We start from the raw sequence: 18,391 nt of genomic DNA on the forward strand, positions 1-18,391 counted from the left end.
GGAGAAGAAAAGGTAGGAGGAGAAAGAAAAAAGAAAAGGGAGGAGAAAGGAAAGAAAGAGAAGGGAGAGAAAGGAAGAACAGAAAAAAGAAGGAAGGAGAAAGAAGAAAGGAAGAAAAAAAGGATAAAGGAAGGAAAGAGAAAAAAGAAAAAAATTAAGTAAAGATAAAGAGAGAAAAAGAGAAAAGAAAGGGGAGGAAAAAGGAAAGAGAGAGAAGGAGAAAGAAGGAAAAAGGGAGAGGAGGAGAAAAGAGAGCCAGAGAGGGGCTGGCGTGGTCCCTTGCTTTCACCCGGGGTTGTCCTGTGGCTGTTGTGAGCCCTTCTCTGGTCATTGGGCTGACTGGTTCTGCCCAGCAGCACACCTTCCCAGGGTCCGGCTCTGCCTCAAGGTGCTTATGATATCATAGGCATGGAGAATATGCCAGCTGGGAGGGTCAGCACGGGTCATGCGTGACCCGCTCTCAGAGGTCCTGGTGGGAGGTACTTAAAGGGGGCCCGGTTGGAATCTTCTCGTTTTGTTGGTGAAGGAGGCTACTGAGTGAGAGGGAAGCCGACCTGCTGGGGTCCCCCAACTCTCAGATCCCCTTTCTGACTACCCCTTCTCTGTTAAGGGGCTCACATCACACACAACTGGGAAGGACTATTATTACTATATTTTTCTTCATTTTAATCAACCTCTATGAGGCATCTGGTGGATACCACTCATTATTGCCCATTGGAGCCAGAAGGGAATTGGACATATGGTGGGTGAAGAGTGGAAGAGAAGACCACGAAACAGAGGGGTGGCAGGGCCAGAGAGAATGCTGGTATCTCACCATTCTTTCCCTCCTCTCTAGGGGTGAGTGGGATTCTTCGAGCCAGGCCACCAGACGAGACCAAGCAGGTAGGTCTCTTCCTTAGGTCATTGATTCACATGTGGTCATGTGAATTCCCTACTTTTTCCTTGTTTTGTGATACCTGTTTTCTAACTGGGACATTCAGGGAGTTGGCTGTCTCAGTCACCTTAAGGAGTATAGCCCAAGTGATCTTCTACCCAGGTGAGGGTGAAGGGTTGGGAAATGGCCTTTCCTGCTTTGGAATGAATTAATCTATTATTGATAATATATTGTAATATATTATGTTATATATTATACAATAGCATAATTATATTAATAATATAATATACAACTAATTCTATTATAATAGTCTTTATATAATACTTTAAGTTTGTAAAGTGGTTTACAAATATCTCACTTGTCTTCTCTCCTCTTTTCTGAGGCTTCAAAGACTGAGATTCTGACTTTCTTTGCTTAGTCAAGGACCCCCCACCACCATCACCACCGCACCCTACAGCAGGGGATAGATTATAAAGGTCCAGTCCCTGTTTTGTCAGTCTTACTCCGACTTTCCAGATGATTTTTCAAAGAAAATTCAAAATTGCAATTCCACCAACAATGAATGTGTACTGATAACCACGTGTTTTTCATCTTTTTGAAAGTTTGATGGTTATGTGATGGTACCTCTGCGTCACTTTAATTTACTAAATTTCTTTGATAAGTGAGGATTAAAAAAGTATTTGTCCTCCATTCTGCACAGTATGTATATAGGACCATTTGTCCTTGGGGGCCTGGATGTTGTTGCCCTTGTAAATTTTAATATATTCTTTATATTTTAATATCATTTATCTGTCCTGTTGGTCAGACATACTGATACAGATAAAGATATAGATATATAGACATAGAAATAGAAATGGATAGACATTTCCCAGTGTGTTTATTTCCTCTGGTAAGTTGTTCATGGCCATTGACTCTTTATTGACTTATCTGAAAGTTGTTCATAAATACACACACACTCACATAACATTCACAAACCCAGCGCCCTTGGGCTCACCTACCATGTAAGAGAGACTGAGCTGGGTGTTGGGGTGGCAGAGATGATGATAAAAAATGTGGATCTTTCTTTCTTCTTAATCTATAGGAATACATAGGATGTTTTCAAGAAGAGAAAGGGAGCACTGACCCCGGGAGACTCTTCCCAACAGTTGTCACGTGGCCTGAGCAGAGCCTCAAAGCAACTAGGGAATTCTGAGACAGGGTGGGGCATTCTAGAAAGGCTAGAAATGAGACAGAATGCCCTGTGAGCATTCCAGCCAATAGGATGCCTGACGCCATACCAGAGATGGCCTTAAGGGGATAGTCTGGGGTGGAGAGGTGAGCTCGTGAAGGGCCTCAAAGCTACTGGAGGCAAAGGGTACCTCCAAAGCTGCGCAGTGATATATCAGACTGGGGTTAACCTCACAGAAAGGACAGCAGCAATTATGCAGAGAAAATGACTATTTTCATTTTCTTGGAGTGTTTTTGGCTCCTTCGTTTCCCAATATATCGCCCCATCCTTTCCCCTCTCCACTTTTTTTCACATCTGGGAAGACTGTAGCCCACCCTAAACCACAAATGGTGGACTCCTTCATTCCCTCCTGGCCTGGGATGCCATAATCCTTCGACGTAAAGTCGCTGGTCAGTGGAGATACTGTTGGGCTTGGGTAGGGCTCTTGGCTGGCATTTAGAGTGCCTCTGAGTTCTGCAGAGTGCTTGCATGTATTATGTCAGCCTCACAAAGGAAGGTGCTATTAGGATGCCCATTTTGAGCAGTATCAGACCTAAAACTATTATAAAGCAGCAGTCATCAAAAACATATGCAAGAGCAGGGGATCAGTGGAATAGATTAAACACATATGATGCAATAATCAATGACTGTAGTAATCTAGTATTTGATAAACCTCAAAACCCCCCAGTTCCTGGGATGGAATAACTCATTATTTCACAAAAATTGCTGGCAATGCTGGAAAATAATGTCAGAAACAGCATAGACCTGCATCTCATAATCCCATGACAAAATAAGGTCAAAATGGGTACATAATTTGGGCAATAAAGGATGTTATAAGCAGATTAGGAGAGCAAGAGATAAGTTACCTATCAGATCTTTGGAGAAGGGAGAAATTTATGACCAAAGAACAACTAGAGAACATTATGAAAGACAAAATGGACAACTTTGATTACATTTAATTAAAAAAGGTTTTGTACAAACAAAACTAATACAAACAAAATTAAAGGGAAAGCACAAAGGGCAATGTTTATAGCCAATGTTTCTGATAAAGGCCTCATTTCTAAAATATATAAAGAATGGTGTCAAATTTTTAAGAATAAAAGCCATTCCCTAATTAATAAATGATCAAAGAATCTGAACAATTTTCAAATGAAGAAATTAAACCTATCTATAGTCATGGGAAAAAAATGCTCTAAATCACTATTGATTAGAGAAATGCAAATTAAAACAACTTAAGTACCACCACACACACACAGGGGATGTGGGAAAACTGGAACACTGATACATCGTTGGTGGAATTATAAAATGATCCAACCATTCTGGAGAGCAGCTATACCTAAAGGACTATAAAAATGTTTATACCTTTTGACCCAGCAGTGCCACTTACTGGGCTTATATCCCAAGGAAATCATAGAGGGAAAAGGATCCACATGTGCAAAAATGTTTGTAGCAGCCCTTTTTGTGGTGGCAAAGAATTGGAAAATGGGCAGATGTCCATCCAATGGGGGGAATGACTGAATAAGTTACGGTATATGAGAGTAATGGAATATTATTCTATAAAAATAATGAACATGCTGATCTTAGAAAAGCTTGGAAAGATTTACATGAACTGATACACAATAACAGCAAGATTGAGTGATGATCAACTGTGAAAGACTTGATTTTTATTGACTCAGTGATCCAAAGCAATCCCATTAGACTTTGAATGGAAAATGCCATCTGAATCCAGAAAGAAAAATCTATGGAGGTTGAATGTAAATTAACACACGCTATGTGTTCACTTTTTTTTCTATTTTTTTCTCTCATGGTTTTTTCCCTTTTCTGATTTCTCTCCCAACATGATTCTTAAGGAAATGTGTTTTTTTTTAAATGTATAACCAGGGGGGGAAAAACATTTAAAAGAAACTATTGAGGCAGGATGAAGGTGAGGTAATGTGACCTACCTAGTATCCCATAGCTCAGAAGTGCTATGGCTAAATTTGAACTCAGCTCTATAACTCCAGACCCAAGGCTCTGTCTACTACCTCATCTTCAGTAGCCTCAGACAGTCATCCCTTACTGGCCATTGGTAAATGAGAGGATCACTAGGAGGCTGGAACCAGTGGAACCAAAGGGGAGGAAGAAAGGGCTCTGATTTCATTTCTTTTTCTCAATTTCTGAATAGTATTTTTATTTTTCCAATTACAAGTAAAGAATTTTCAACTTTAATTAAAAAATTTTTATACTAATAGCTTTTTATTTTTCAAAATACAAAGATAGTTTTCAACATCCACCCATGCAAAATTCCAAATTTTTCTCCCTCCCCAACTCCCATCTCTCCTAGAGAGCAAGTCAACATTCATTTTTGTAAGATTTTGAGCTCCAGATTTTTTTCTCCTTTCTTCCCCCTCCCTAAGACAGCAAGCAATCTGATATAGTTAATACATGTACAATCATTTTAAACATTTTCATATTAATCATGTCGTAAAAAGAAAAATCTGAACAAAAGGGAAAAACCACGAGAAAAAAAAAAGCAAACTTATAAGGTGAAAACAGTATACTTCAATCTGCATTCATACTTCATAGTTCTCCCTCTGAATGTGGATGGCATTTTCCACCTGATTTCATTTCTTAAAAGTGTCAGTTGAAAGAGACCAAGTGAGGGTGTGTTGGGAAGGAAGGGACTTGACAGCAGATAGTGTTAAAGCCATGAATTCAAATGCTGCCCTTGAATGATTCTGGGTAGTCACTTTCCCAGCATCTTCCTATTATCTCCTCACCTTAAATATAGCACTTAATATGTATGTAATACAATATATAAATATATAAAAATAGCACTTAACCTCCCAGGGCTGTTGTGAGGACCCATTTGCCAATTGCTTCTCAAACTTCCAAGTTCTTATTATGGCCCCCAAGTCTTGGGCTTAGGACCACTGTGCTGACTGCTGGTGCACTGTGCTCAGTGGGGCTGTCCTTGGGCAACAGATTTGACTTCTGATCGTCCATCTTTCAGTAATAATGACAGTAATACTGACCACTAGGCAAAGTTCTGTCTCATTGTCTCATATAAGGCCTCCCTGCAGCCCTGAAAGGGAGCTGTCATTACTGGCTGTTTTACAGAAGAGGGAAGTCCCCCTCCCCTCCAGCCCAGTGATTGAAGGTGGTCTCTCCTGTGGCTCCTCTCAAAGAGAGGTGATTGCTGTAGGGTCTTCCACAGTCGTCCTATCCTTGCGTCCTTTAGGTCAACACCGGAATGGAATTCAAAGAAAGCAAGCGAGGCAAGTCTTCGAGCCACCACAGTCACTCCCACCATGATGCTGTGGCCCCTGGGTCCAGCTCTGGCCTCGAGGCCCACTCTCTGAAGAACTTTACCATCCCCAAAATCCGAAAGACAGCTGAGAAAGGTACTGGTCACCACCCCATCCTCCCCTGGGCCTGCCTGCCATTTTTCTCTAGGACCAGCTCTCGCTACTAGAATCCCCAAATCTGGCCTATTCTGCCCTGAGTTTTGGACACAAAGAGTAGGACTTCTGGGGAGCCGGATTGCATGCCCAGCCCAGGCCAGTCCTTTGCCAGTTCTTTCCAGGCCTCCTAAGAGGAATGCCCCCAGAAGGAAGGTACATAGTGCCTCCCAGTTTGCTATGCTATGGATCCCATAAGTGGGTACTTGGTGTAATCGGGGAAGTGCTGTGCAAAAGTTATGGCTGTGGGCAGATCTCTGAGAGCTGGCACTGGAGGGCTTGCAACCCACTGGTAGACATGGTTTTCTGAGTATCAAAAAAAACTTACATACCCACCTTAGACATTTGAAGAGAGGCCCTACTAGCCATGTCTACAACTGATGATGCTCTCTGGAGTCCCTTCCCCCCTGCATCTTTGATTTCCTTGTCTGGTTGGTCTCTATCATCACAGAGGACCTTTTTTGCTTTAAAGACTATAGTAGTCTGACATTTTGGTTGGGAATCTCATGCCCCGGGGTCTCAGAACTGGAAGGAACCTCAGAAGCTATCCAGTTCAACCTGCCTCCCCATTAGATTGCCAAGTTTCTGGCCTCCATTTGAATAGGAAAACCTTAAAACAATACAATACACCTTCCGGGAGTGTCTGGTGATGTTCCAGGGAAGGGCTCTGGGTCCTCACTCATTCCTTTTTTTTTCCTCTGGCTTCTCTGCAGTGTACTTGTCAACTTGCCACACCAATCGGAGGGAATACAGTTCCATAAACCATACCATTTCCCAGTGCAGACTGGACCTGAGCTGCGAGCTGCAGTCAGCATGGCAATTTGGGGAAACAAAACTAGTTCACAACGAATATCTTGAAAAAAAATACTCAGCTAAGAGGTAAGTTCCTTTGAAGTGAGAAATAAGCTTTTTAACCGATGGAGCCATGACAGATAACCTGGAACCATTGTTTCTGTAGGTGGGACTGTATTTGGCCATTAGGACTTCGGTTCTGTGCTGGCTTCTGGGGTGAGCTTGGGAGAGGGGGAGAGACATTTCTCCTGTTCATTACCCAACATCCTTTGTCCTTTTTTCTCAAAGAGAACCAAAATGACATCACTATGTAGCAAAGACACTCAGTAAAAGGCCGCTGGTAAGCAGCTTAGATATGCCTCTGGGGCTAGACAGGTCTTGAAATGAGATTTCTCAGGCATTCCTCTTTGGTCAGTGATAAATCTTTGTGTCTTATCCACAGCCATATCTAGAGTGGAGGGGAGGCCAGGCTGAATGTTAGTTTTATTCAGAGTATCCTTGGCAGAGAAAAATTTGTGTCTGAATTAATTTTACAATATGAACAAAAAGCCTTGCTTCTTGAATCTCGTTACCAGGACAGTGTCACTGTCAGATTTGGCCCTAAAAGTGTGGGCAGTGCACCAGGTAGTGGTGGATGGCCTTGCAAGCACCTGACACTGGGTTTTTGTTTCAGATTCCTTGGCCTTGGCAAACATCCATCATCCCCTACATTTCTAAAATCAGGGCACTGTTATCTGTGTGAGAGACCTGTACTGAGCAGTTTCTCATAATTAGCTCAAGGATGGCACAGCTTCAGTGACCTTGGGAGAAAGCTCTTAATATCTCAGATGAGGCAGCCTGGCCACTGGAGGAGCTAATAGTGGCTTCTGAGAATGACCTTGGAATAAGCTATCTCCTTTCCTTTTTTTGTGACTCAATACTTGAGTGTAAATTTATTGTCAAGAAGACAGCTAGATGGTGCAGTAGATAAGTGTTGGCCCTGAAGTCAGGATGACCTGAGTTCAAATCCAGCTTCAGACACTTAACACATCCTGGCTGTGTGACTGGGGGCACCTAACTTAGCCTCATTTGCCTCAGCCGCCCCCCCCAAAAAAATTTATTGGTGGTAATGTTCTATTCCATTTGAATTTTCTTAGGAAAATTCTGAAAATCACCTGGCAGGATAAGATAACCAGACACTGAGGTCCTTTCTCAAACTAAACTGCCAAGCATTCCAACTCTACTGCAGAGAGCACAATTCTGTTGGGCTGGGCACATTGTTTGAATGTCAAATGCACACTCACCAAAATGATTATTTTGTGGAGAACTTGCATAGCACAAGCACTTAAAAAATAGAAAAAACAATACAAGGACACCCTCAAGGTCTTTCCTAAGAACTTTAAATTGATTAAACTATGACATGGGAGACATTGGCACAGGACTGCCCAGCATGGTTAGCCCTCATTGGAGAAGGTGCTGTGTTCTATGAGCAAAGCAGAATTGAATCAATCCAAAAGAAATGTGAGAGAGGCAAAGTTAGAGAAGCTCCGAGATATTCATAGGGAATATTTGTGTCTTACCTGGGCAGAGCATTCTGAGCTCATACTGGTCTGATCAGCCACAGTTAGCTCTAACATAGTGATGTTATTTTGACTTGAGACCTGAGTAGCAAGGCTGCTGGCTACCTTGAATGTTGAAAACTATCTTTCCATGTATTTTGAAAAGTAAAAAGCTATTATTATATAAAAAAGAAAAATAAATAATAAATACTAGACATTAAAAAAAAAAAAAAGAATCCCTTCTCTAAAATCCAAAGAAACAGAGAAGTGATCTCCTTTGGAAGTCACTGTGTAGGTCTAGCCTCTGCCCTGTGGGTGCAGATTGCTTCCTTCTGAGACAGTGGCCATTTTCATCATCTGATCACAGACTGCGAAGGAGACTGATAGAGTTCTCCCTACCTCTGAGGCCAACAAGGGATCTGAGAGGCCATCAGGCCTGATTGTTACTTTATAGCGGAGGAAACAGGCCCGGGGCTGAGGCGCTAGAGGGTCCTAGGATCCCAGCTCTGAGACGATCCTCTCCAAATTTGACAGATGAGTAAATCTAAGGACCAGAAATGCAATCTAAAGACCAAATTGCCCTAGGTAGTGCAGCTCAGAAATGTGGAGAGGTGGGATGCATGTAGCAGAATGGAAATGGGGGCTGTGCTTTTAGACTCTTGGCCCCCAGGCCCAATGGCCCAGCTTGTACTGAACCCGATGATTTCTTGTAGGACGGAGATGCGGGAACGTGGCCGGCGAGGCTGTGAGCTGGAGGAGCAGTACTGCTTCTTGGCGCTGTCTAACAATGCCATGTCCCGGATGTACCAGAGCGGGATATGTACCCGAGAGTCCACCATGAAGGCGCTCGGCAATCCCCTACTTGGCGTCTACTTATTTAGGCACTCCGACGTTGCTCTGAATTATGCACGCTGTAGGAAGCACCATGTGGACAACCTCATGATTTTTAAGGTAGGCGGGCCCTTGGGGTTATTGGCCCATGCAGGATTTGGCCAGCATTTGTTGGGGGCTTTCCAAGTAAGAAGCCCACAGCTCTAGAAGAGAAAGAGCTGTAAATGTGATTTCTCAGGGTGTGGAGGGCCATAGGAATTGGGGGGCAAGAGAAAAGCCCTCTTCCTGACAGAGCAGGGAGGGAACTCCATGCACCTGTTAATGCTTGGAAGGGAGAGACAGCAGGAGCCGCAGGGAGGCCGGTCTGGGTGGGCGTTGGGTTGCTGGATGACTGTGTTCCCAGGGAGATTATCACTGGCCTCTTGGGCACAGAGGTGACTGGGGGGTCCTCAGACGCAGCCACGGCACCAGGGCCTATACAGGGGCCGTCGTTTACCGCTCTCTCTGTCCCCTCTTCCCTCCCTCAGGTTCTCTATGGAAAGGTGAAGAAGATCCAACCCATGGTGGACAAGACTAAAACGTCTCTGGATCCTTCACCCAACTTTGATTGCCACATGTCGCGACTTGTCCCGATCCCCAAAGAACCCATTGAGCAGCAGGCCAATGGTTCTGCTGTACGTTCTCCTTTTTCTTTCCTTTCTTTGCTTGTTTTGGTCTGGGGCTGCTCCCAAGGTGATGTCATACCATCCATTGTCACAACAGTAACAACAATAACCTAGTGCCTTCAGGTTTGCTCTGCATTCTATAAATATTCCCTTGTCCTGCAATATAGGGAGGAGGTAACTGAGGCACACTTTACCCAAGATCACGCTTTAATCAGTGTCTTAAGGTTGGATTGGAATTTTGGATTTCCAGCCTCAGTGTTTGGCGCTCACTCCATTGCCAAAGGATCATTTCCCACTGAAGTCAGAGGTGGGTTAGCTGGAGGTCTCAAGTGCAGACTGTCATTTTAACTAATTCCACCCCCCTCCCACAAAACCCAAAATGAATTGTATGGTGAGAAAACTGGGGCCCAAAGAGGAAAGAGGGCCCCACAGTGCACCGAGAACTGGGCTTGGAGTCGAGAGGTCAAATCCAGCCTCAGACATTTCCCCAGCTGTGTGTGGCCTTTCCCCTCTGTCTGCCCCAGTTTCCTCATCTGTATAATGAGGGATGGTAATGATACCTCCCTTTCAGAGTTGTTGAGTGGATCTGAGGAGATCCTTTTGGTAATGTGCACAGCATGGTGCCTGGGATGCCATAGGTGCTTAATGAATGTTAGCTGTCATTATTGTTTGCTAAAAACCCACCCAGGGAGTGAAAATCAGAGTGAGGTTTGAACTCAGGCTGGTGAGAGTCACTGCTGTGGATTCAGAACAGAAGTTCCAGGTTTGAATCTGATCAGCTTACCAGGAAGCCCCTCCCTGTTCCTTCAAGAATGAGGTTTTATGGACTGTCATATAATTTTGTAGAATTGTGACTACCTTCTTCTTCCACTCAGACTTTGTCCCCATGCTGCCTGTTGAAGACAGGCCTGTCTTACAGTTAGTGACTTAGGGCCTGGTTCTGAACCCTTTGGGCTTCCTTGTGACCCAGAGGCCCAGAATAGATTATATTTGTGAAACCATCTGGGGAGAAGAGGCATCTTTAGCTCCATTTAGGCAGGACTTGCACAGAATTCAATTGTTGGCGATTTTAGAGGTCCATATCCTCCCCCTGCACTGAGCAGCCCTGTCAACTCAGCTGGCTCTAGGCCATCTGGGTCTCTGGCCTAAGGGATACCACTGGTCATCCCTCAAGTTGGCTCATCACCATGGAAAAGAGGAGGGAGGACAGAAAGAGATGTATCTTTTCCTCCTGCTGCCTGGTCTTTGGTTTGTATGGTCTTTTAGGACTTGTTTCTGAAATGTAGTCTGATGGAAACAGATAATGTGTGCTGTGGAGGAACTGTGGCCAGGCTGGGAGTCCACAAGACTTGGGGTTCAAATCTAGTCCCTGGTATAACATAGTGGTTGGGTGTCTCCAGGAAACTGAGACTTTTTACATGTTATTACACAAGCTGCTAGTCTGTGTCGATGGAGGAAATGTCCATGTTGCGTTTCCTGCCCTGAAGGAACTCCATTCAAATGGGGAGAAAGCTTTGTGAGCTAGGGGTGCTGGAAGATAGCATTTGGAATTTCTGTAGAGATAAAAAGTTTAATAGTGACCAAGATCTTGATCCAGGACCGTCTTTGTTTAGTTAAGTAATTAATGCATTCTGGCTCAATTTCTCATCTTCATGGATTTCCTCTCCTGTATACTGTACAAAGATGAATATATTCTCATGACTTGCCTGCTGTCTTGAGAATGGCTTAGCATCTTTCCTGCCCTTTTGCAAAGTCTCAAGGTCTCTTCTTTCCCCCTCTTAACTAGCTATAGCTTCCTATAATGAATTGCATGCAGTTGGGAAATATTGACCTACAATGTATTCAATTTGACTATATTGAACATCTTGTCTGAAATCCATGGAACAAAGCCTCTAGCAGGATTTCTTGATTGATCCGATCCCTTTCATCATGGCACCAAATCAACAGGCAGGGGATTTATTGAGTCCTGGCTTTGCTTGGGTGTTTACTTCAGTTGTATGATTATTAATATGTGGTTTGCTGTGGCACATTGAGAAAACATGCTTGCTTCCTTTCAGATTTTCATCAAGGACACCTTTGATATTTTTGTAGACTCCTTTTCATCAATGATTCTTCTTGTCTCAGTCTCTGTCTTGGAATTATGGGTGGATTGGATAGATAGATAGATGAGTCCTATGATGGATGCTTGAATGAGAACTCTTGGTGTGATTGTGCCTATTTTAAGAAAGGCATTGGTTTATTTGAGAGCATCCAGAATGGTAAAAGGCCCTCTAGATTATGCTTTATGAGAGTGTTGAACTCTGAAAAAGAAGACTTGCAGGCAGGGAATCACAATAGTTAATTTTTCTTATTTGAAGAGCTGTCTCTTGGAAATAGGATTAGGTTTGTGCTTTGTGGCATTTGTGGATGGAAGTAATGACAATGGGTAGAAACTGGAAAGGAGAGGGGGGGAGCTGATTGGAAAAAAAAGGAAACTTTTGGGAGGTCATTGTGAAAATTCTGGAGGAAACTTGAGTATCAGGTGGAGCCTTTACTAAATCAAACACTGGGAAATTAGATGTTGAGAATATCACAATGTTGAACACATGCTATACTGACCCATAGTAACAGATACAGGAACACCAACAGAATGTACTCTTCTCATCGAGGTCCTCACAAAGACTCCCTGAATTCTGGAATCAGAGAAAGAATGTGTGAAAGAATTCTAGGAATGTTTCATGGTCCCTGAGCTCCTGAGATGCAGCGACAGCCCTTCCTCTCAGAGGGAAGGTTCTTTCTCCGGAAATATGCACAGACAAATCTTACCATGTAGTTTTAACAACTGAAAGTCAGCCAATCAGCCCAAAAGGACCTAAAATTCAAGAAAAGGTACACAAAGTGGATAATGAGAAGATTTTTAGGTGTTAATCAGAAGAAAACCTCCCAGCTTAGTCTTTAAAGACTGCCCACATTGACTAAAGAGATACATTTAAATAATCTGACTCCCAAGAATGGGATGGAAATCACAGTACCAAAATGGGTAATGAAGCAGGCAACATCACTTGAGGAAATCTCAGAAACTTTCAAAATAACCAGCTTTCTGGCACTGGATGGTGGAGTCTGAGGAGGTCTGGATTCAAATCCCGTTGCCTCAGCAATGAAGTGAATTCACTTCTCATCCTTAAAGCCTTCATTGGGTATACTGATCCCCACCTTTAGGGCTGTTTTGAGGATCAAACAAGATCATATTGTAAAGTATTTGGCAAATCTTAAGATACTTAAGAGGAGAAATGTAAGTTTTTATTATTATTAATCAGTAATCATGTACATTTTCAGTTGTGTTTGACTCTTCATGACCCATTTGGGATTTTCTTGGCAAAGACACTGGAGTTTGCCATTTCCTTTTCTAGCTCATTTTACAGATGAGGGAACTGAGACAGAGTTGAGTGACTTGTTCAAGGTCACACGGCTAGTAAATGTCTGAGGCTGGATTTGAATTCTATCCACTGTGCCACCTCGTTGCCCCATTAGCCATAATTCTCAATTTCTTTTTAATTAGCCAGAAAAACCAAGAATTAAAAAGAAATGGGAGATTATTTACAAACATTTTTAATGCCAATTAATATGAGACAAAATAGATAATTTCCAGAAAGTTTTATCAGGTTGTGACAAATGCCCAATAAAATCAGTGTCTTGGTAATTAATTGTCCATGAGATTGCATGTGGCTTCTTTGTACAGCCTGGCTTTTCCCTTTAAGGAGAGATTAAATGAAATCTGTGGCTTTCAAAGCTGTCCTCTTTGTCTGGGATTTTTTCTGCATTTGCCTCTCTTCTCTGCATTTAAAAAAAAAAAGCTTTAATGACCCTCATTACTACTTCTAGCACCCCTCTGAATAGCCCCTTCTCCCAACCCCCCTTGGAAAAAAAAGAAAAAAATCCCTCGAAAGAAACATTCCTTGGATGTGTGGAACAATATCTCATTCTGCCACGCAGGCCCCTCCCTGTTCTGCCAGGAGAGGGGCAGCCTGCTCCATCATGGGACTCCCAGCTGGTCTGGTAGTGATCAGAGTTTCTCTCATCAGCAAACACTGCAATCTTCTCAAAGAATGGAACTGAGCCAGCAGGAAAGTCGGGGGATTCTCGGCCTTCTCTCTGTCATTCCTGGCTGGGACTGGTAAAGCAGCAGTCTTGTCAGTGTCTGGAATAAATACAGAGGATTGTGAATGAAACCAGTGAGGCTGAAATGCTATTTTCTACACAATGAAAAAGCATCAGGTTCAGCATTCAAGTTAAACCTAGCTGCAGGAGCTGTTGGAGGAGATATTCATCCAGACTGATTTATGGGTGAATTCTATGAAATGTTGGAAGATCTTTTCATGTGTGTGCTACATGGTCTGAGTGGGAGGTGATGTGAGGGGTGGGAATGGGGCAATGTTTTGGAGAAGAGAAAGGCAAAGTCTTAAGGTTGCATCCCTCAAGTAGAGTTACCTTTGGTGGAAACAGTAGTTTGGAAGAAAGTAGTTCAGGCTGGAAGGTAATGAGATGCAAGTGGGCTATGTCAGCACTCTCTGTAAGGGGTGTTTAGCTTTGGAAGTCAGTTGTATTAAGAGGGGCTCATTGAGATTAGGTATTTTTTAATTGCCTGTTCTAGAGGTCAAAGGCCAAAGAGTTTAGGGATTTTTTGAGGAAAAAGACCTCAAACCATGGCCCTGGCTGTGCTCCCAGGTGGCACCTTCACATGGCTGAGCAGGGTGACCCCAGAGAATTGAGAATAGCTGTTGAATATCTGAATGGACCAGCAGGTGAGCAGCTGTGCCAAGGCCCTCCTCCTCCCACCTACCCCGTACTTCCCCCACCCCCTGACAAAAGTAGGTTTTTATTGTAAACATAAAGAAATGAAAAGGGAGTAGAAAAAGCCAATACTTCCCTTGGGGGGTTATTGTGAGAACCAAATGACATATTTGTAAAGTATTAAGCGAAGAGCTTGCTACATAGTAAGTACTATAAGGCTGTTTCTTCCCTTCTTCCCTCCCTCTCCTTTCTGCCTTTTTTTCCTTTCTCCCTTTTCCACTTCCTTCTTTCTTTACTTTCTTTCTCCCATTTTTTTTCTTCCCATCCTCTTCCTTTTTTCTCCCTCCCTTCCTGCTTTCTTTCCTCTCATCTTCTCTTCCTTTTTTTATCTCTCCCATTCTCTTATTTCCTCCTTCATCCTTCTTTTCTATTCATCCCCCATTCCTGCTTTTGCAAAATCTTTTGTCTGTAAAGACAAGCTTCTGCAAGCATTGTCAGTGAGCCTGTGTCCCCTCTCTCTCTATCTTCCAAGAGTGGGCTAGAGCCCTGGAGGGTGAGACATGAGGTACCCATGATGTCTCCTCCCCAGGTTCCAGAGATGAGAGAGAACACTCTAAAACTCACTGCACTGGCTCAGGGTATTTCTAACAGGTGATTTCTGTGGCCGCCTCATCAGGGCCAGGCAAAGGAGCCTCTTCTCCTGAATAGAGAGCTGTTAGCAGCTCGTTTCCTTGGTAACCAGGAGGCAGGCTGAGTGAAACATTGGAAGGGGCTCACTTGGGTGACTCCCTTCATCCGCTGATGCTGCTGCTGCCATTGGGGAGACAGAAATGAGACAGCATCCGTTTCTTCCCCCTAACAGGGGGTGGGAGCTCATCACAGACATCAGGACCTGATAAGAACCCTGGTATATGTGGGAGGGGGGTCCTACAAATAGCTTTTTTAAAAATTGGGGGTTGGAAGTAGAGGGTTGGAGGGGAGATATTGAAGCCAGATGCATTTTGTGAGTCTGCACAGAACCTGATAACCCTGGTATATATGGGAGGGGTCTTACAAGCAGTTTTTTTAAAAATTGGGAGAGGCTTGGAGGGGGGACATCAAAGCCAGATGCATTTTGAGAGTCTGCAGAGGAAAAAGAGGGAAGATGGATGGTTCAGTGAATAAGAGTGCTGGCCCTGGCATCCAGGAGATCTGAGTTCAAGTGTTCCTCTAAACAATGTGTGGCTCTAGGCACATCATTTTCCCTCAATTTCCCACTTAGAAAAGGGGGATAATTATAGAACTCCCCATTTCAAGATTATTGTGGGGCCCAGGGAAATCACTCCTGTCAAATTCTTTGCAAATCTTAAAGCAACTTAGAACTGCTGGCTCTTACTGTGGGTCTTGTTGGGCAGGAGGAGGGGACATCTGAGGCTCCTTCTGTCCTTGGCTTTTGACGTCAGCCTTCATTTCCTGTGTTCCATTTCTTCCAGGTTTACCTCTACGAGTACAACACACTTTCGAAGCCCGTGGACAAGCCCCGGCAGTGTCTTCCCTATGCCACCATAACAGTCAGATTCCTTGGGCAGAAAGCAGAAAGCGGACCGACTATCACGTCCTTACGGTTTCTCTCCACGGGATTTCCCAAGTGGCAGGGTAAGCATGTGCCTTCACCTACCGGTTTTCCCCTCTTGGGGCGACTGGAAGAGTGAGGCACAGAACATTGCGGCAACCTTGTCTGAGCAGGCTCCTGAAAGGTGGCATTTTGCCTGGGTCAAATTCTCCTTGAATACTTAAAGCTTTGGGATCTCGTCTCTCCTAAGTCGGGTGTGCTGGTAAAAAATGTTTAACATTAGGTTCTAAGGTGGAGGAAAGATAATTCCCATGATTCTGTATTATCGGGGTTTTCTTCCCCCCCCTTCAGAAGTCTTGTCAATCAGCAAGACTATAACTCCAGTCTTTACTTTTGCCCTATGCCCATTTCCAAGGTTCTAGTTATCTTCAGCCCTGCCTGAGTCTTAGTTGGGGTGCTCAAGCCTGCCTCTTACATTCTGGAATTTTCCCAAGAAATTAAGATAGGCTGTATCTCTAAAGACTCTGGAGTGGGGAGATTGGTTGGTTGTTGTCCTTTGTTCTCCTAGAGGCCCAAAATGACATCACATGTTAGTGTGACTGACTGTGGCTAATCAGACTGGGAACTGGGAATGTTCTGCCACAGGTCGGACATAATCCCTTTTAAATTTGGGGTGATTTCTCTAACTTTGCACATCTCGCATTTCTTCTGGGATCCTGCTTTGCTCATAGAGCTCAGCACCTTCTCTGATGAGGGCATGCCATGCTGGGTGGTCCTACACCAATGTCTCACCTGTCATACAATCAATTCTAAAGTTCTTAAGCGAGACCCTGAGAGTGTCTTTGTATTGCTTTTTCTGACCACCTTGAGAGCCTTTTCCCTGTGTGAGTTCTCATAAAATAATCATTTTGGCAAGTGTGCATTTGGCATTTGAACAGTATGGCCAGCCCAGTGGAGTTGTGCTCTATGCAGTAGAGTTGGAATGCTTGGCAGTTTAGTTTGAGAAAGGACCTCGGGATCTGGGATCTTATCCTGCCAGAGATTTTCTGTATCTTCCAACAATTCAAATGGAAGTGTTTCTGTTTCCTGGCATGATAGAGACTGGTAGAGACTGTTTTGATGCCTTTCTCGGTGCCCCCTCCTTTGAGGACCTGTGGGTTGCCAACTCCAGGACAGGGAGTCTTCCTGAGGGTGGTCTTTAGTTACTGCATGGCAGAGGAAAGGGCAGCAACCTTGCGTACTTGGCTTGCTTCTTTCCTCTGCCAGGGCATTGGGTAACTTCAGATGTTTGGGTGACTTCAGGTATTGGGGTGACTTTAGGATTGCCATGCCTCTTTCCAAACAAGGGCCTCTGGGGCTCAGATGACCTACCTTGGACACTTTCAGAGTGTTTGACAGGTCATCTTTGCCTTCAGCTCTGCAAGCCTCAGTTTCCTTATCTGTGAAATGAGAGGCCATGAACAAATAATCCTTGAAACTGCTCTCATTTGGGATGTTATTGGGTCAGGTCCAAATGTGTTGTCTCCTTATGCCTCATTTTTACTTCTGTCCCATGTTGCCTTAGGTAGAGAAAAGGGTATAGGATTAAAAGAGGGCCTTTTTACATTTACGGACGCTCCCACTTGTGTGTTTTTGCCTAAGCTGTACTCCCTCTTCATCCGTCCCTTTTGGAATCCCTAACTCCTTTGGAGGCTTAATTTAAGCCCTGCTTCCCACACAAGGACTTTTGTTTCCCCAACCAGAATATCCTTTCTCCCTAAATAATTATTTTGTAATTCTGTATTTTTCATTTCCTTATTTGAATGCACTTTGTTCTCTCTTGAGGGGTGAGCCTGCTGTATTTTTATTGACTGATTCTTGAGAAGCTTGTTTAGACCTTGGATTGGGAAAATGGGAAGAGGTGCTTTTGCTTTTTCTCTACTGTGCATTTACTGTTTTTTCTCTTCCTGAGTGGTATTTTTGTTTACCCCCCAAAGGCACAGAATTTGAGAGCAGGGGGAGGCTTCCTCAGACCTACTCCAACTACCCCCCATGAGGAATTCCCAGTATAATAGAGCTGATAGACAGAAGGTGTCTCAGCTTCTGCCGAAAGATACCCAAGGAGGAAGGAACCTTTCCCTTTTCTAGGCAGCCTGCTCCACTTGGGGGGTAGGCAAAGGGGAAGAGGAGGAAATGGGAAAAGAAGCTTTTTTCTGAACAAAAAGCAAGTCCCTTCTCCACAAGACAGCCCTCCAGACCACAGCTACTATGTCCTCCCTGAGGCTGAACAAGTGTACCTCCTGTGGGTTTGGACTCAGACGCTCCCTGTCCTCCTTTATATCAGGGTTCTCCTTAAACTGGGTGCTGGAACCCAGGACTCTGGAGGGAGTCTCATCAGGATAGAGAACAGTGGAACAGCCTTTATTGGTGGCCGCATCCCACACTCCCGACTCCCACTGAACTTGCAGTTTCCTAACAAACTCTAGATCTTTTTCTGAACAGCTGTTTTCTAATTATGTTTTCCTCTGTTTAAGGCTTTGAAATTGATTTCTTGTGTCTAAATGTAAGACTTTACATTTGTTCACTTTTGAATTTGAACTCCAAAGTTTTCGCCAGCTGTTATAGCCCTCTCCTTGTTAGCTATCCCTCCCTGCTTTATGTCACCTGCAGATGTGACAAATATTCTGTTTCTGGAAGTCACTGGACTTTCAGTAACCCAAGGCCATGCATAGAGCTCTAGGGC

At 43.8% G+C, this 18,391-nt stretch overlaps 1 protein-coding gene across 1 annotated transcript in view; it reads left to right on the top strand.

Annotated features, from left to right (window-relative positions):
* Positions 1 to 384: 384 nt before the first annotated feature.
* Positions 385 to 18,391, top strand: part of TEX15 (testis expressed 15, meiosis and synapsis associated) — a 44,817-nt gene continuing 26,810 nt past the window's right edge. The window contains exons 1-7 of the mRNA XM_031943781.1: positions 385 to 742; positions 836 to 882; positions 5,302 to 5,464; positions 6,235 to 6,400; positions 8,565 to 8,802; positions 9,210 to 9,356; positions 15,590 to 15,752. Of these exons, the coding sequence (XP_031799641.1) occupies positions 679 to 742; positions 836 to 882; positions 5,302 to 5,464; positions 6,235 to 6,400; positions 8,565 to 8,802; positions 9,210 to 9,356; positions 15,590 to 15,752 (988 nt within the window). The 5' untranslated portion in view covers positions 385 to 678. The remainder of the gene's footprint in view (positions 743 to 835; positions 883 to 5,301; positions 5,465 to 6,234; positions 6,401 to 8,564; positions 8,803 to 9,209; positions 9,357 to 15,589; positions 15,753 to 18,391) is intronic.

This window comes from Sarcophilus harrisii, chromosome 6 (genome assembly GCF_902635505.1).
Source record: "Sarcophilus harrisii chromosome 6, mSarHar1.11, whole genome shotgun sequence".
Classification (NCBI taxonomy): domain Eukaryota; kingdom Metazoa; phylum Chordata; class Mammalia; order Dasyuromorphia; family Dasyuridae; genus Sarcophilus; species Sarcophilus harrisii.